The sequence below is a fragment of the Aptenodytes patagonicus genome, chromosome 9, assembly GCF_965638725.1.
Source record: "Aptenodytes patagonicus chromosome 9, bAptPat1.pri.cur, whole genome shotgun sequence".
Taxonomy (NCBI): Eukaryota; Metazoa; Chordata; class Aves; order Sphenisciformes; family Spheniscidae; genus Aptenodytes; species Aptenodytes patagonicus.
Window position 1 is genome coordinate 22,850,118 of NC_134957.1, and position 17,600 is coordinate 22,867,717.

At 40.6% G+C, this 17,600-nt stretch overlaps 1 protein-coding gene across 2 annotated transcripts in view; it reads right to left on the reverse strand.

Moving 5' to 3' along the window:
• Nucleotides 1-308: 308 nt before the first annotated feature.
• LOC143164627 (vascular endothelial growth factor receptor kdr-like) overlaps nucleotides 309-17,600 on the reverse strand; it is a 143,679-nt gene continuing 126,387 nt past the window's right edge. For both annotated transcript variants that reach the window (XM_076347462.1, XM_076347461.1), the window contains exons 29-30: nucleotides 15,355-15,449; nucleotides 309-6,018 (exon numbers count right to left, since the gene is read on the reverse strand). In XM_076347462.1, the coding sequence (XP_076203577.1) occupies nucleotides 5,808-6,018; nucleotides 15,355-15,449 (306 nt within the window). In that variant the 3' untranslated portion in view covers nucleotides 309-5,807. The remainder of the gene's footprint in view (nucleotides 6,019-15,354; nucleotides 15,450-17,600) is intronic.

A 17,600-nucleotide genomic window follows, 5' to 3' on the forward strand; every position in this document is an offset into this window, starting at 1 on the left:
ATTTAACAAGATGGCAGTCTCTGTGTTTCATGGGCTGCTCTCGGTGGCAGCTAGATTTGTGTATTTCTCCAGCAAATTGGGCCAGCATTTTCTGAGATCTGTGAATCTTGTAAGCAAATGTAGCGGTTAGATACCTCTGAGCAATGACAATGTGGCAGGCTTACGTCCTAAGTTTTGAACCCCCTGTAGAAATTAAGATGACATCTATGCCTTGTAAAAATCTCTCAAAACTGTTGCATTATTTATTTATATTCTGCTTCAAGGACAACACTTTTCAAGCCAAGAGATGACACGAAGGAGCCCTGGGCTGTATAAATATAGAATCTTTTTATTTTTTTGGTTAATAGATACAGTACAATTTTTAACTACATAAGAAAGCGTTGTTTTCAGTGCATACATTCTTCAGACAGACAGGAACAGGGCAGACAAACATTCCTTAGTGTTTTGAGTACTACATGGCACTTAGTTTATTTTCTTTAAGTCCCTAGTTACTGGGTTTTCCCAGTTTTCATTAGCTGCTTTGACAACTCAAGGTCTAAGCAAAAATGAATTGAGTAATAAGGATGTGCTGACTCTCGTGGCACAGGATTATTAGGCAGGACAATGGGACACTGCTCAGTGCATATCACACTAGTCTTCCTGTAACCACGGCCCTTATGGCATCATATTTGCTTGGGGTCCCAAATGACCCAGTCCAGCAAGTTTTCTCTTCTATGTTAACACAATATGAAAACAACATGGGTGTCAGACAAACTAGCCAGTGCTTGGGCTCAACGCTTACATCCTAAACAGTGACTGACTCTTGATAGGGTCAAATCCAGAAGTCCTCCCTGAATTTTACTTGTGTAAGATGCTGCTGGTGTTGTTACTTTGGTAAAATTCTTTCTGTGTTTGTGTGTTTTTTTTTTTTTTTTTTGTGGTGTAGTATAAAAACAGGAAAATAGATCTCGGGGATTGGCCATTGCTATTTGTAGGGAGGGACAAAAGAATTACTGCTACCTTCTGTATTTTCCATTCACTTTATGATAAGAAAAAATTATAGGCTGATCTCTGAGTATGATACTGATCCTGGCTGACTCGTGTGTTCAGGAAAACCCAATAATGCTTCATCTTGTTATGTAGCTATTTGCTAGTGATGTTTCCCTGCAAACATCTCCCGGTGTTGTCCAGTTGGTGCTGGTGGGAACTAGAGACCATTGACCCAAGATCACACCCTTGCAGCTGGAATAGGGCCAGACCAAGTTTGTAAAGCAAGATAGGACATGACAAGGCAGTGCCAATGCTCAGCGTGAAGGATCATTGAGAAGATAAGTCATAAACTGTTGACTGGCCAGTTACAGGCTTAGATGCCAACTAACGTTCCTACAGTATGCAAGAGCATAAGTACAAAGAGAGAAGTGCCTGGACACTCGAGGTCATCCTGGGCATTTACCAAGCAGGCGAACTTGAAGAGTAGTGTTTGTATTAGTGGGATGTCTTAAGCAGAGCAGCTTATGCCTGCAGGCAGCCTTAAATGTATACATCTTCAGCATTCAGCGGGTTCAAATTTCAGTGGCTTTATTTGAGACTATTACTCAGACTTTAGGTTTTTATCTGACCTTCCTTGGTATCCTGAGTAGATGGTGTGGGTCCAGCATCCTGGTTAGGATGCCCTTCTTGTGAGGATAACTTGGAAGAACCTAAGAGAAACCTCATTGTTGGAGAAAGATGAAAGTCACAGAGATAGTCACCAACCTTTGTTTTGCTGCAGATACCACATACTGAAAAAGCAATAGATTAAAAAGCTTCTCTCATTCAGGGAAGGATACAGAAAGGCTTCCAGACAAACCAATATAAACTAGTTTCCCTTGCCTATATTGGAAAATCTTTAATGTGAAAAAAGCTTGCTTTAGATTATCTAGTTCGGCCTCTGCAAGAGCAGAATATACAGGAAATAGCAGTGAAATGAGTCCTATACCTGATCTTATTCAAAAGGCAGAGAAAAGCAATCCAAAGGGACTGTGAAGAACAAATACCAAGAAATAGATGAAAAGAGGAGATAGGAAACCAGATTGTTAAAAACACCAGCCTGAACAATAACATGCAGGTGAAGGCACTTATCCTTGGACACCTACGTGGCAGGTGATTGTTGGAGAGAAGACAACACATTTCTGTGCTGAGCTCCAAGTTCCTTTGCCCCAGTTCTCTGGGGCTACAAGAGGACAAAAACAGTAGGAGTAAGCACCGTTAAAGAAAACAAAGGTACATGTTAATACCAGATACCATTGAGCTCAGTCAGGTTAGATAAAGCAGGTGGCTGACAGGAGTTGAATAAGAATCCCTGAGAAGTCTGAAAAAATAATAAACATCACATCATTTAAACAATTTGGCCTCTTCTGATCCTCTAGCCAATACACCAGCCTTGAGTTAAAACAGAGGCAGTGAAAATTCCTTGCCTTTACCTTGAGCTGCGTGGTGACACTTCCAGGAATGAGTTAAACCTGCCAGATTCCTCCAGATCCCTGTTTCCTAACTGAAACTAAATAACGTGGAGAATAAGTGAGAGCCAGAGATACTCGCAGCCAAGAGGAGAACTGCTATGAAATGGCGCTAGTAGGGTACTGTAAACTGGAGCCTGGCCTGCAAGCATTAGTGAAATGTTTAGTAACAATACTTAACTCTGTTATGTCTGGGTATCTCTTTCTCTTTTGACTAAAATGTTACAAATTTTACCATATAAATGAATCACTATATTTGTTTCTACTGAGTAAACTATATACATCATTGTAAGAAAAGAACAATAATTAAATTAGGGGAGGAGAGAAAAGGACAAACAAAATATTAGTAAATAAAATAGAAGACATATGTTCAATAATACTTTTCAGGCAATACTTTTGCTTGTTACATTTACTATAAGGAGGAAAAAAAATCTTCCACTCAGAATAAACATTGGAAACACAGCTGCCCAAACATCAGTCATTCGCCATTTCCAGAACACTTGAAGGCCATTATTGCGTGTTCAGAGGGTATCTTCGCTCTCTGAAGAAATGGGCATCGATACTGCTCAAGACGGCTGTTGATTTTTGCCACTGCAGAGGAGCCCCCAGTGTTCGGGGGGGCTGTCAATGCAAGCAGTGTTTTAAAACGTCTTGAGCACTTGAGCCTGCGCTCTGTTTTCACATCATCTCACGTGATGCAGAAAGGCTGATACATGTTACTGAGAGCCAGAAAGGGACCTGGCTACCAGCGCTCCGTTAGAGTGTCCGCCTGGGTCCCGCTCAGGGAACATGCTTCATGTTCCTCTGGTCCCAGAGAAACCTCTACAGTTCATCCTTGATAAAGTGGAAAGATGATATACTCGGCGCTCTCAGAAGCAGACAGTTCACGCAGCAGTGTTACCCATTCTTTTTCGAAATAGAGAGCATATTTGCAGGTGTTTTCCCCTAGATGTACTTATTTTAAAGTTTATAAGCAAAGTTTTTCAAACATTGTCATTTTTCTTACAGAACAAGGCACAATAACAAACCGTCTCACACTGATGCCATTAACTGTAGAGCCAGACAAACTGTCTGCACCTTTTTTCTTTTTGCCACGTGAATAAATTATTTCCAAAAGAAGTGATTGATTATTTGATCAGAGCTATAAAATTTACTGTTTGATGAAAAACCGATCCCATGAGCTTTTTGGGGCTCATCAGATGAATTTTTTCCCAGTAGTTTCTTCTGTTATATGGCCAGCTCTACTTAATACGTAGGTACTAAAATACATAGAAGTGCAAAAATGACCATAAAGCAACTACAGACCACAGCTATCTAGCAGGTCCTCTATGAACAAGGGGCTCGTGCGTTACTGCAGGTGATTTCCTTAATACATCGAATCTGAAGTCAAGGAGAACGAGAAGTGCAGTTCCCCAGAGCCCGTACTTCAGATGCTTTAGCATTCACAGTTAACGTGGTATGGGGTTTGGAGATTGGTTTCCCCCTTTGATAATACCTGAGGCTTGTTTGTGTTTACTTCAACGTAACCAACTGTAACCGATCATCCAGAAATGTTTTCTTCACTGCTGCGAGGGTGTTTAGGCTGTCTTTGTCAAGATAATATAATTGTTTTGCAAGTGTTGGATTTTTTTTTCCCCCCCTTTAGTTTGTAATCATGAAGAAAAATTCTTTTTCTGTGAAGAAGTCAAATCAGTGTCAAGTCTAAGAAGAAAAGGAAAGGGTTGTGCAGACCTTGGAAGAAACTGCAGTGTCTCATTTATAGATCCAGGCTTATAACTTAAGAGGTTATAGCCCTGACTGTCAATGAACATCTTTCTCATCCTTGCTTCTTATACTTGCAACCTAGATGCTTCTTCCCTTCCTAGATTTCTAAAGTCCGCTCTGCTTGTTACACAGCACGTTAAATGACAAGGATTATTTGCTTATTTTTGAAGTTGTTGTGCGTATGCATGGGGTATGCATGGGACCTGGGTATACATACTTGCAGACCAACAATCCCTGCCACACACAGCTTTTGAGCTTGGGGCAATGCACTTTGAATTTCTCAAATGTGAGAATTTGTGATCCGTTCAGTCCTGCATAAATAGGCTGCAAAAAAAGAATTTTGAATTACCATGAACCCATGAAGGGTTTAGATGCAGAGGGCATTGCGTATCATACTAATATTTACCTTGGCAAGACAGTCAGAGACAAGTATGTGTCACATATGCTTACAGTTTAGCATGGGCTAGTATTCCCAGGATCAAACTGTTGGGCATCTGCCACAGAATCCAAAGGAAATACTTTTTTTTTTTTTTTTTTTCTTTTTAGTAAATAGCCTGTGTGCAGAAAAGAAACATAAAAATGCTGCTACCCTGCTGGTGCCTCAAGGGTATATGTGCGTTTATGTGTAACTCATGTTGTTAATGAGTATTTTATGCACATTCACACAAACATGTGCATGTGCGCAGGGAAATTCTGTCTATTTAAGCTTAAGAAGGTTCTTATTTAAGGCAGTGATTTTGCCTTGCAATCATTACAGATGCATCTCCATCAAAGTTCCCTACTGCATGTATGCTAAATAAATTGCTGTTTGGACAAGCAGAAAAGACAAGGAGACGGATTTAACCACATTGTATGCCCTGATGGCCCAAAAGACCAGCCTGCCTCTTGATACACAAGTACTATCTGCTTTCTCTGTGCCATATCATTTTTAGGAGTGTATCCTATAGGCAGTGGAAATTATTAAATCACAAATTGTAACCAAAATATTTTGGATTTCAAAATATTTCAGAAATATTTACGGTAGGTGAGATCCCAAGTTAAGAACGATGTTTCAATTTTGGATTTTCTCCAAAAGCAAAACGTTAGTGTGTATGGCTGTTGTTTTCAACTGATCCCGTACAGCATCGTACTAAACAATTCCTGCGGGATGTGTGCAGGACCAGTAGAATTAATCTTGTTTTCGCAACTAGCTTGACATGACTCTTGGTGACTCTTATGGAGTAAAATGTGAATGAAGGAACCTGTAAATCTGCGAATGCCAATAAGCGGTCCCAGCTAGGGGAGGAAGGAGTGGAAGCAGTTCTGGGTTGCAGCTCCTACTTACGATTCCGATAGACAGAATTTTAATTTACTGCATATGTTGCAATAGGCCTTTAAAGATAGCAAAGAAGATGCTCTTTAAATGTTTCTATTCACATCAGAGATGTGCCAGAAGAAACACGTGAACCAGTGTCCTGTCAGATTTCCCTTCCGTTTTTACCCAGTCTCTTTATCCAGGCATGGAGGCATGTAAGAATCTAGCATGGTTAAGAGAGGTGCAAGATGCCCTGTGTCAGGTTGGGCTGATTACACTGGAGGGGCTGAGTAGTGAATGACGGAGTTGTAATCTGGAGGTGGGCTGTGGCATTCCAGGTTTGGATCCATAGGAAGGAGAACAGAGTCTTCCAGTGTGAAGTCCATGGTGTCCTCTTCTGCCTGTACTGCTGGCTGGTATTTGACAGCCTCACGCTCATGATCAGATAATATGGATTCTTTGCTCTTGCTAACAGCTCTCCGCCTGTTGAGAACAAACAGTATAATATATCGACCCTGTCTCCATAAGGTTTTGTCTCTATGTGTTATTAATGGTCAAAATTTTTTTTTTTTTAAATAAATATATGAAGCATTTCAGTTTACCTTTGCAGCATCCTGTAAGACAGCGACATTTTACAGATTGGATAAGGGAACTGAATTACGTATTTCAAATAACTCAGTGTTTTAAAAGTCGATGTAGGAGTAAATCCAGGAGTCCTGTTGCCCTGTCTTTTTAGCTTACCGCATTTCAGTGCACTATATATATATCTTAATTATAAATGCACCTGTCCTATACATGCAATAATATTCTCTCATTGTTCTGACACAGGTCAGTAGAAATTTGACTTTTTTGAAAGCAGAACTGAAGGCTATGACTTTAAGTATGATAAAGGATAAAATAATGAATAATCTATGACAGACTCTAACTTAAAATGATACTGAAAGCAAGAGTGTGTGTTGGACACACTCGTGCAGTGTAGAGCAAAATCTTTCTTACATTCTCTAGCCCTTTAAAATTACTGAGCAGTATGCTAGTGAAGGGCAGCGCTTTTCAACATTACAACTGCTGGCTTGTAACTGATGCTATTAATGAGAGCCAGCTTTCATTTTCTGCTGTCTTCTCTTATTATAGGTGATGAAGGTGGTGGGAGAGAAGCAACTTGCATGACGTGGAGCAACCTCAATGTTAAAAGTAGGAGAACCCTGGAGAGGATTTGTATCGCAAGGTGACCTTGAGGAATGCAAGTGTTGTGGAGGAAAAAAAAAAGGTACTTTCTGTCGTAGGCTGCCTTAAAAATAATGTTTTGTTAAGCCTGGTTTCTTCCATCTGAGGAATTAATTGGAAGAGGTCTGGATAACTTAGGGTTGGTTCTCAAAAGGATCCCAATGTGAGAATGGCTTTTGAACTTCTCCACTTTGCTTAGGGACCCTTTAACACGCATCTCTCTGGAATAAGCCTCACTCACAGACTGATTATGGCATTGCTCGTGTCTCAGTTCAGAATGACTTATGAATGTGCCTGGGAGAATTTAAAATCAGGCAGTGCTCAAGCACTTTGTGTGTATATTTCATATGCGTTTAAAGGAGCATAAAGCTACATTCTAATGACCCTAAACCAAATCCGAATAATCAACAGTTCATCAAATAATTGCATAATTCATTACACTTATTTTATTTGTACTGCTGCAGTGCTTATAGTCCCCAGTAGTTGATCAAGGATTCAGAGTGTGGTGCTTTAGAAAGAAAGCGAAGCCCGTCCCTGCTCCAGGAAACAAAACAATAGCTAAGAGACAGATACAGTAATTGGAGGAAGGGGAACAAAAATCGTGAATAGGAAAAGTAGCAGATCCAAGACACCAACTGTGTGTGCTGTTATGTTGCAGGCTTAAGAGCAGGTTGATGCTTGGCATGACAGAATTGTAATATAGAGTAGGCCCAGCTCCTTTCAGCTATGAAAGGGTAAATATGTCCTGCTAGATTGTGCTACTATAACTTTAGAAGTTGTGTTATCTTGCCTCTGAATCTGGAACCTGTCAAAAGCTTCAGTTTTCCCACAAGCTGCAGATATTCTCAGTCTGGCTGACAGAACTAGTGTCAGTATCTTCACTTAAAATTTTTGCTAATTCTGGAAAGGTCCTGAGTGTGCAGTGCATTGGCTAGAGTAGAACACTGGTTTATGATCTGTGCGCAACCACACTGAACAGCCTGTAGGGTCCATCTGTAAATTATCGATCCCTGTAGTTCTCTTCTTGGGGGAGTGTGTGGAGTAGGTGATACTCTCTACATCATAGTCCGTAAAGCCGTTCTAAGCCAGGAGCTGAGATGTTCAGCCGAATTCAGACATAACAAACAGCTGCAACTCTAATCAGCTGCGGTCTGATCAGACTGCCTGCTTCATAGTTGGCCTGATTTTAGCGTGCTGTGATGGCTTTCCACAGCATGTTTGCATCTCCAGCTTTGTCTCTAGGAAGTGAACCCAGGACCCCTGACGTGTAAGAGCCAGCCCACCATGTCTTGCACGTCTAGAATAAACTTGGGTTCTGTGACTTCTAAAATGGAAAGGCAGAGATTATAGATTAAAGCTAATGTTACTGTGCTTTTAGACCTGCACAAGGCATTGAAACCAAACCTGTTGAGTGGCAAAGCAGAAATTCTAAAATAAATAGTAACCCTGAGAACTTCAACAAAAATGTAGCGCACACTGCTTTCACAATCTAAGTTTTTCCTCTTTGTCCAGAGAAAAACGCGAGTGGAAAACTTCTTCTGTATACTATACATTTGGCAGCCGTCCCTTTCTATACACACACGCTTTCTCTGTAGATAAATTCTTCCCTGGCATGAGCAATGGAACCACAACTTTGCTTCACTGTTTATTTATGTATTTTTCTTTTTGTTGCTCAGTTCTATTGACTCGTGTCAGACAATTCCATGGATGCTCTGGCTTCTAATTTGCCAGGTATTAAAGTTGTCAGTGGAGACAGAGAGAAGCTTGAAAGTATCTGTTTAACTTGGCCCCCAGCCTGCATATCTCAGAGTGCTGGAGAAAAAGAAATGTTATTAAGGTTTAGTTTGGCCACACAATGGGAAATTTTCAGACCCACATAGACTCCCAGCAAGTGTTCTTGTTAGGCTTCTGCCCCTGTAGGTCAGGAGACTGGATATCTGGGAATAACTCTGCCCATCGCTGAAATCATGCTGGTGTTTGAAGAAGGACTCTTAAATGCTGACATCTAATATTTGCTCTGAAGACAGAAAGCTGATGAGTTAGGTCAGAAGCAAGTTTTGTCATTAGCTGTCTTATGGCAGACCAAAATGCAATTAACTTTCAAAACTATTCCTTTCATCTAAATGCATTTCCTAAATTAAAGCTATCCAAGGGTCTTTGCGTTTTTCCTTTTAATGCTCTATATTACTGACACTTCAATCTACTCTGTTCATGCCCGGCAACAGAGAAATGTACATATGCTTGGACGGTATATTGGAAAATGAGACTGCAGCATCCCTTTTCTGTCTGTCCTTGAAATCTCATTTGCTACATAGAAACTGCCACACTGAATCAGACATCAGTCTTGCCTCGGGCAGTGGTCAGTACTTGATGCTTCAGAGGAAAGCAAAAACCCCTTTATGCTCTGAGCCAATTGTACTACCCTGTATAAAATAGAAAAATTCTCCCCGAGCCCCACCGATGAACATTTTCTGACTGAAGGCATTAGATTTGATTAATCACGCAATTATGCAGCTACAGAAGTTAATAATGGTTATGTAATTAAATAATTTCATTAAAAGCTTGCCATTGCTTGGTTCGGTGTTTTTCCTGGGTTGGCATTACACTGCCCCGAAAGGTATTTCCTTACTGATTTTGCCTCTGCCTGACTTCTGAGTGCTGCAGCTGCAGGAGGCAATAAAAGAGATGTGCAGTTTTGATAAATCTGCTCATAACTGTGAATGTCTCAGCCCAGTCCCACTTGCCTGGGAGTATTCTCACCACGGCACAATACTGAAGATTAGGTGTGTGAATACCATGACATTCAGCTGGAACACATTTGCTCACTGACCCAAGCTGGTCACATTTTACACAATGACCAATCTGAAAACTCGTTTGTCCTTGCAAGAATGTGTACCGTTTGGGGCAGGATAAGGGGAAAGATGAGAATCTGAACACTGCCATTTCCTGACCTCAAGCAGATTTTGTAACCTAAAGGACCCTCTTCCATAATGTGCGTGTTTCTGTGGAGTGCTGGTTGGGGAAACGTGTTTCGCAGAACGTGGTGAGCTGCCTTCAGCCTTGTTTCATAGGCTGAGACTGGAGTTAGCCAAGGCACAGCACTGGACTCCTCTCTTTCAGAAAGATACCTACAAGCTAGGGAGATTTATGGGGGGGAAGTACAAAAGCGTTGACAGCACCGGAGGAACCAATACTAGAAGATTGGAAGAATGCAAATAGGTAGCAGCAAATCTACTAAGAGTGTGACATTCATAATCACCAGCAAATCCTGCTACTCTTCAGGCTGTATTTCTATAGTGTCCCTGAGCCTGGTGCCAGTGTCGAGTCTGCTAGATGTAAAACCAAATGAGGTGGAGGAACCTGCTGGTGTGGACCCAGTGTTGATAACTGAAAGCCGGCCACGTCTGTAAATAGGACTGTATCAAGCAGCCTGCTTATCACAGAGCTTGGGCTCTATGCTACTGCATGCACGTGTAGCGTGTCTGTGTGGGGCCACAATATAGTTAGTAGGTCTCATGACCCAGACACAAGCTTGGACAAGTGCATTTTAGTGTGGTACTGTGGGTGGTGAGAGCCGTTAACAGTTCCCATTTTTACTGTGCTATGTCAGATTTCCTGGTACAGATGAAGCTGAGAAGTCTAGGAATTAAGCTAGGTGAAGGAAAAGTTAGCCTGAATATTAAGTAATCTTTCACAATCTTTTTTAAGTTTTCTGGAGACGTGTCAAAGTTGTTTAGAAGGTACCACAAAGGATAATCCTGTAATAGCTAGAAGGCCTAAAAGACCTAATGAGACTTTTTCATCCTACCGCATGAACCAGAGATTTTGGTTAGAGGTAGAAAAATACTGAAATCATCAAAGAGCTGGGAAATCATTACTGGAGCTGTTTATTTTATGTGAGAGGGAGCCACTTTCTATTAGCCTAAGTCTCAGGGTCAGTGACTTGAAGAGGAGCATGGAGAAAGAGAGATGACTGTAAGAAAATCACCCTATCCAGTGAGGGACTACAGTACCAAGTGTAGCACTTATTCCCAGGGCTGTGGAGCAGCTCTTATTGCTTTGCAGTAAGACGCCCAAGTATCTTGCCCTCAATAGGGAAAACTAATAGACTATTGTGTCCATGTAGAAATCCGGGCCTCGGTCAGAAGCTGTGTTTAGGGAAAGATGAGAAATTGGACTGAGCGTTGCCAAGCAGAGCAGTTTGTCTCATGTCTGCATCTCATAATAACATGTAGGAGCTTCAGGGCTTTACAATAGCTTTCATAGGTGTTTAATGAGGCACAGAGTGATTAATTTTTTAATTTTTTTCTGCAATGAAAGAAATAAAAGGGTTATTTTTTCTTCTGATAGTTATGACTGATTCAGAGTTTGCTTTAATACATTTTAGACAGGGTGCTGTGCAGAAAGAATTTAATCCTGGGTTCCCCTCTGGCAGTATCAGCGCATCAGTAGTCTACTGGCACGGAGAACTCAAGGGATTAGGATCAAGAATTCATTGTTTTGAAACACTTCTAAGCACAAAGTACAGCTAGCATAAAATTTTAACAGGCCAAAGTCACCCACTCGTTAAGTATGCATCCCCTTGCATGCGTGGCAAAATGGTCAGCGGTCCCTGACACTAGCTCCAGCACTCAGAATGCAGTGAGATGAAAAGCACTGCAGTCAAGACCAAGCTGGGGACCACAGCCTTTCACAATTCTCCCTTTAGTCCTTGCCACTGTAAGCATATAGTATAATCCTAGAAAAAAGTGGCTTACATAACTCCCGAGTAGCTACTCATTCAAAGTTACTTACATTTTGGAGAGCTCAAGTCAGGTCATAGTGCAAGGTGCTGCATGACACAACAGTAAGTTCATGCGCTATCTCAGCACGCTCATCACAGAAGAAAAATCTTCTGAAACTAAGCTCTGCTATGAAGCAAACATATTTCCATGCCTCGTTTTTCTGAGATGGTGCAAAAGGATTCTAGACCAGTCAACGGGGTTGCGTTTTTGGTGGGCACCTTGCATTTGGACATGAATGCCCGATGCTCCTGAGCAAAATCAGTTTGTTTCAATATTATTGACTTGCCTTAGGCCCAGTTTGGCTTTGGCAAAGGCAGAGCCCTCAGTGATGTGATCTGGATGCAGCATCCAGAGCCTAGAGTGTATCAGCTGAGCCTCAGTCAGCTGGTGTCATGGGACTTGGCCAGAACCGGATAAGTAATTTCAGAGCAAATGAGGATAATGGGGTTGGGGGGGCGGGAAGGGAAAGGGATGGAGGGAGGACAACTGAGCAGATATCAAACCTATTATAATTTTAAACAATAACTCGATTATAGAGTCTCTGGGAGAATTTTAAAGCAGTGCTTGGCAGTAGCCTGTTAATATTATGAGATGAAACCTGACGCCAGAGCCATCCCATCATTAAATCCCCTCTGTGTTGAATGCGCGTCCTTGAATGCTGACTCCAGTGTCATTATCCCATTTCTGTCCCTCACTACAGCTACTCTTGTGGCTTTATACTTTAGCAGTATAAAATGCTTAGAGCTCAGAAATGGTTAGTCCAGTCTAACAGTGGTCCCAGGCCCGGAGTATCAGATTCATCTTCAATAAACTCTTGACACTGACACTCCATGGTGTGCAGTGTTGCCAAATTTTAAACTTGACAGAGAAACGAATGCAAGATAAATAAACAGCAAGATTTTGGCAAAAATAATAAATGCAGCCACCCTGGTTTAGAAAACATGCTAAGCCTTTGAACAGTTTTGTTTTAGAAAAGGAGGACTGTTTGAAAGGGATCCAGGGTAAATGTTTTTGGTAGAGAGAGATACACAATTAACAAGGGTGACTTTATCTCCCCTATTAAACCAGCACTCTCTTCTGACCTTTCCTAGACTATTCTATATGCTTTTGAGGCTTGTTTTTCAAGTTAGTAGTGCAGGAGCGCCAAGGGTTGTCATGTCCTCAAATGAGAGGGCATCAGGATGCTCTGCGACTATGTAAAAAATGTTATTTGTGCCAATGATAGTCTGCAAGATTTAAAAAAAAAAAAAAGAAGCTGACAAAATAGCCTTCTCAGCTGGACCTCAAACACTCAATGAAGGATGTGGCCAAGAAAAAAGACACTTCTGTCCATTCAGTGGTAGCTAGGGTCCTGGGAATAAGGAGACAACAAACACAGCTTGCTGCGGGGTTTGCTTTTATAGCAGACCTCTGTTAAGATGGTCTTTCGTGGCCTGGCTGGCACAGAAAGTATCAGGTATCTACGATGAATGGAATCCCTATGGAAATGTTGACTGTAAATGGGGAGAGCCCCAGATGGTGTGGGTCAGGCAGAGATTCACTGAACCCGGCAGAGCCGTGTTACTTCACATTCACTCTCAGTGGGCCTGATTGATAGCAGTTCAGAAGGTTTTCCTGGAAATCTCGAAAGAACAGGTTGTTACGGAATTTTTGTGTTTCTACATCTGGCTGGATGTTGATTTTTCTGATTTTCAGCAGAAAGCCTGGAAGGGGGAGAGAGAGAACCTTCCTGTGCCAACTATTTATCCAAAGGGGGGAAATGCAGTAGGGGAAACAGCAGTCAGAGGTGATTGACAGAAATCTTTAGAAGGATAAATCCTATCAGGGAGGCTGTGTGTGTGTCTATGTGTTGGATATATGTCAACACGACATCATGCAGAAAAGAGAGGTAAATCAGCCCAGGTAAAGCATCATAGTCATGCAGTTCCTGACATTTGAGCTCCTTTTTTTAGAGCTGGTGCCATTTGGTCTCCATAGCAATGCACTGTGCTGTGCAGAAATCCTCTCAGCATGTGCATAGGATAAAAATATGGAACCGTATCTAGATATCTGCTAGATTGTACCCCAACAGGTACAACACTGGGACAGTACTACGGGGGAAATACTGCTGAACAACATTATTCCTGAAGTCACACTCGAATCCAGCAGGATCTGTAGCATTTGAATGCTCCCTGTTAGTGCTGTGAGGTGCTCTAGCCTTCCTTGCGTAACCTTTTCCCTCTTCCTCTTTCTCCTCCTCTCTTGCCTTCAAACATCTAGGAATTTATGGTTTTAAGGCCTGAAAAGGCAAGGCAAGCCCCTTCCGTCTTGCTTTTCTCTCTGAGTGAGGGAGTTAACCCCTCTGAAATACTGTTAGATTCTGCACCCTCATGTGAACTCTCCCATACGATGCAGAAATCGCACTAGTTTTTTCTCATCTATCATTTCTCTTTAATGTAGAAAAATAGTGACTTGATGTAGAACAAGCAGTTGCTCTGGTGGGAAAGATCATTGAGTTTAATACAGAGGAAACTAACAGAAATCTCATCAATAGATTTCAGAGAAAACTCTAGGCAATAATTCAGTAAAAGTCTAATTAGCTTTATTAACTGAATAGACATGGAATTCCTTGCTACAGAATTGTTTCTTTTTTAATATTTTGGGTAGCTGTTCTTTGAAATTCTACAAGTTGACGTTTGAATCAGTAAAATGGGTTACTATTGTTGTTATCCTTTTCTAGGAGGGTGGAGAAGACCTATTTCACTACTAGGTCAACTCTCTGCCTGTGCCCAATTGTTACAGAAATACAAAGAACTGTGAGCTAACTGTTAGCTAAAAGCTAAATATCTGCTTTTATTCTTCTGTGATTGTCCGTACTATGAATGGATAAACATACAGCAAACACTGGCACAGCCTCTATTTGTAAACCAAATATGAACAATCTAATTCATAGGATCGTGAAGGTGGTAGGATTAAGGGACTTCTCTGTAGGACTGTCTTCATAGCTATGATAAACCAAAGGTAGAAATCACGGCTCTGGTAAACGTACTTGCTTTGCAGTGCTTACACTATTATTTACTATACATGCCGCCTTAACTTTTCTCACGTCCCATCAATTGCAAAGGTGCCAGTCCATCTGTATGTCTAAAGTTAAACATAGCTTTGTTAGATACTGGTATAATTATAACTCTCATTTTCTGGATTAATAAATGAAGTTCTTTAAACTTTGTTCCATCAGTAAATGAGAACACTGGAGAGGCAGTCAAGAAACAGCTAAAGTAGATATGTATATTCTCAGCTCTTTTGCTCCTATCATTTACCACGTGCAGAATATTCTGCCCTGGGAGATCAGATCATGAACAGGAGACACCAGCTTCACTAGAGAGCGCTCTCTTGTTTTTCTGAACGTGATTCAGAATGACAAGGCAACTTGGCATTTTGGAAGAAGAGTTAAATCGCTTGACAAGACATTATGTGCTCAAAGCTGATGAAATGAGTTTTCATTTTTATCACATGAATCAACATTTTTCATGTTAATTAACCTTCCTGTAACTTAAATGCAACAGTGCAGCATTCCTTTCAGAGACCTGCAACTCTGTTTTATTTTCAACTTCTTTCTGGAAGCAAAGTTTACATTATAACTTTCTTGAGCGTAAAACACATTAACCGTGGTCTTTCAGTTATAGTACTGAAGTACAGAGTTGATTCTCCTTCTAGCTTGTTTAGATAGTCTACCAGTTTTCCTTTTGGAATCAGAAACAAAATTGCAAATTTTAGAAGCATTTTTCTGAATGGGACACGGTCTTCAAAAGAAATATCCAAAAGTACTCACGCTAGAGCCATGATCCCATAAGGCCAAGAACGGATTTCCAGCCTCTTCGGGCTTTTTATCTCATCTGACGTCAACACCATCCCACTGTCCGACTCCTGAGTAGCAAAAGGAAGAGAACATCAGCAGAGTGCCAAACGATCGTGACAACATAGGGCACTTTTAAATTAAAAATGGCTTGCCACAGGGAGAGTGTGGAGAAGAGTCAGACTAAGCCACTATTAAAGTCAGTAGAGAAAGAAAGCCAAGGAGCTAGTGAGAATACCAAATTCCAGCTATCTTATTTCGTGATGATATCACTTTTAGGCAAGTTGATAGAACTTCACCTTATAAAACTGTCTCCAGCTACAGAGCAGACAAAGCTAGGGCAGGGGAATGCAACTTCTCCTTCACTGTGGCCGTAGAGGTTGGGGCTCCCTGTCTATGCAGTTATCAGGGAGAGGCTGCCAACAAGGTGGCCATCTGTAGATGTTATATTGTGGTGTTATGTACATGAATTATATATAATTCATGAGCTTATGCACTGGAACTAACCAGCTAGTCTGTTTAATTGCAAGATTCCAGCCAACAACCTCGAGGGCAAATGTTTGCATCAAACCTCTCAATTGTGTGCTATTTAGTAAAGTGCTTAACACAGGTATGTCCAGTCGGTGTGTGAAATTAAGCCCATTCTTCAGAATATTCTCTTATCAGGGCCTATATTATCAGTTTTTATCCAATTGTTCCTGATAATGCTGCTATTTAGCCTGAGAACATTTGCCTTGTGTTTTTGTGATGATAAAATTTTTGAGCTGCATTTTGAAAGAGCACCCTTAAAATGAACATATCAAAAAATAACTTTACATTTTCAAACTTGAAATTGATATTAAGCATGACATATCCTACCATCTAGGTAGGATAGCTGAGATATGAATGGGCAGAAATTAAAGAATATATCCAATAATACTGGCTAGGCTCCTCAGAGAAAAAGTACCCTAAATACCTACCAGAAATACACTACTAGAAACACTGAAATTTTAAGGAAGTGGAAGTTCAGTATCATTTTGGCAAATCCAAGTGCTTTGCAAAGATACATAGCCTAAAAGGCTCATTGTACTTTGGTTATGGATTTTTTTTTATGAGCTGTCCAACTAAACTGTCTTCATTAGTTTTAAAGTTGAGGCTGTGATTGCGCTGCGCTTAAAGTTGAGTCTCGAGGTTGCAATTAAAATCAAGCTGTTATTGTGCTAAGTGCCACACAAGTTCACAGACATGCACAGTCCTTGTTTTAAGTAATTTAAAAAAAAAAAATTAAATGTCCTGGGGGGGTTCCTTTGCATTTGAAATATTTTGTGATGCTGGAAAGCTGCATGCCTGTCTGTCTGTCAAAACCAAGAAAGCAAAAGACTTCAACATGGGAAGTGAAACTCTAGTTGGTCTTATTTTACTATTCAAACTGATTGAAACAGAAAAAATAATCCCAGCAAACAACAAATAAAAAGCAAAAGCTTTTTTATAAATACTTTGGTAATATATCAGTTGTTAATAAGATCGGTCTGGAAACTGGTTTTCAAAGTATAAAGTAAAATCCTGAATTAATTAGGTATGTTAAAAAACTCAGTAGAACCCAGCTTTTCTCTGTTTTTTATCTTGACTATTTTACCTTAAAATCTGCAGTAAGAAACAATTTATCTGAGTGCTGCTTTGCATCTTGCTTACAGAAAAATTGTTAGAAGAATATCAACAGAGACTACAGATAAGTAGCACAATTGCAGGAAGGCGTGGTAGAGCACTTTCAGAGCTCCTGGGCAACTATTTGAAATAATGATCAGTATTAATGTCTTGATATTTAAGATAATTTTGGTAACCCAAGTGCACTTACTTTGTCCAAAAGTAGATCACAGCATAATTTTGCTTTAAAAGATCCTCACTGAAATATCACATTTATTTCTGATCTATTAATGTATTATTACCCTTTTTTGAAACTTTTCCCCCTTCGTGTAAGGACTTACTTTGAAATGCCATGAACAGGGAGCATTTGGGAAAGTAATGCTCATGCTGGCAGCAGTAATCTCTTACTGATACCGGATCTATCTAGTAAATGCCTTTGTGTGATTCGGAGGGACAGACTTTTATCCTGCAAGAGGAAAGATGCGGGAGCCAGAGAAAATTCTAAGCCTTCTAATCCCTAAGATGCACTGATAAAGGCACAGAAATTACATCTGGGAAAATACTAGGGAATAATGGGCATCAATTCGTGCTAACAAGAG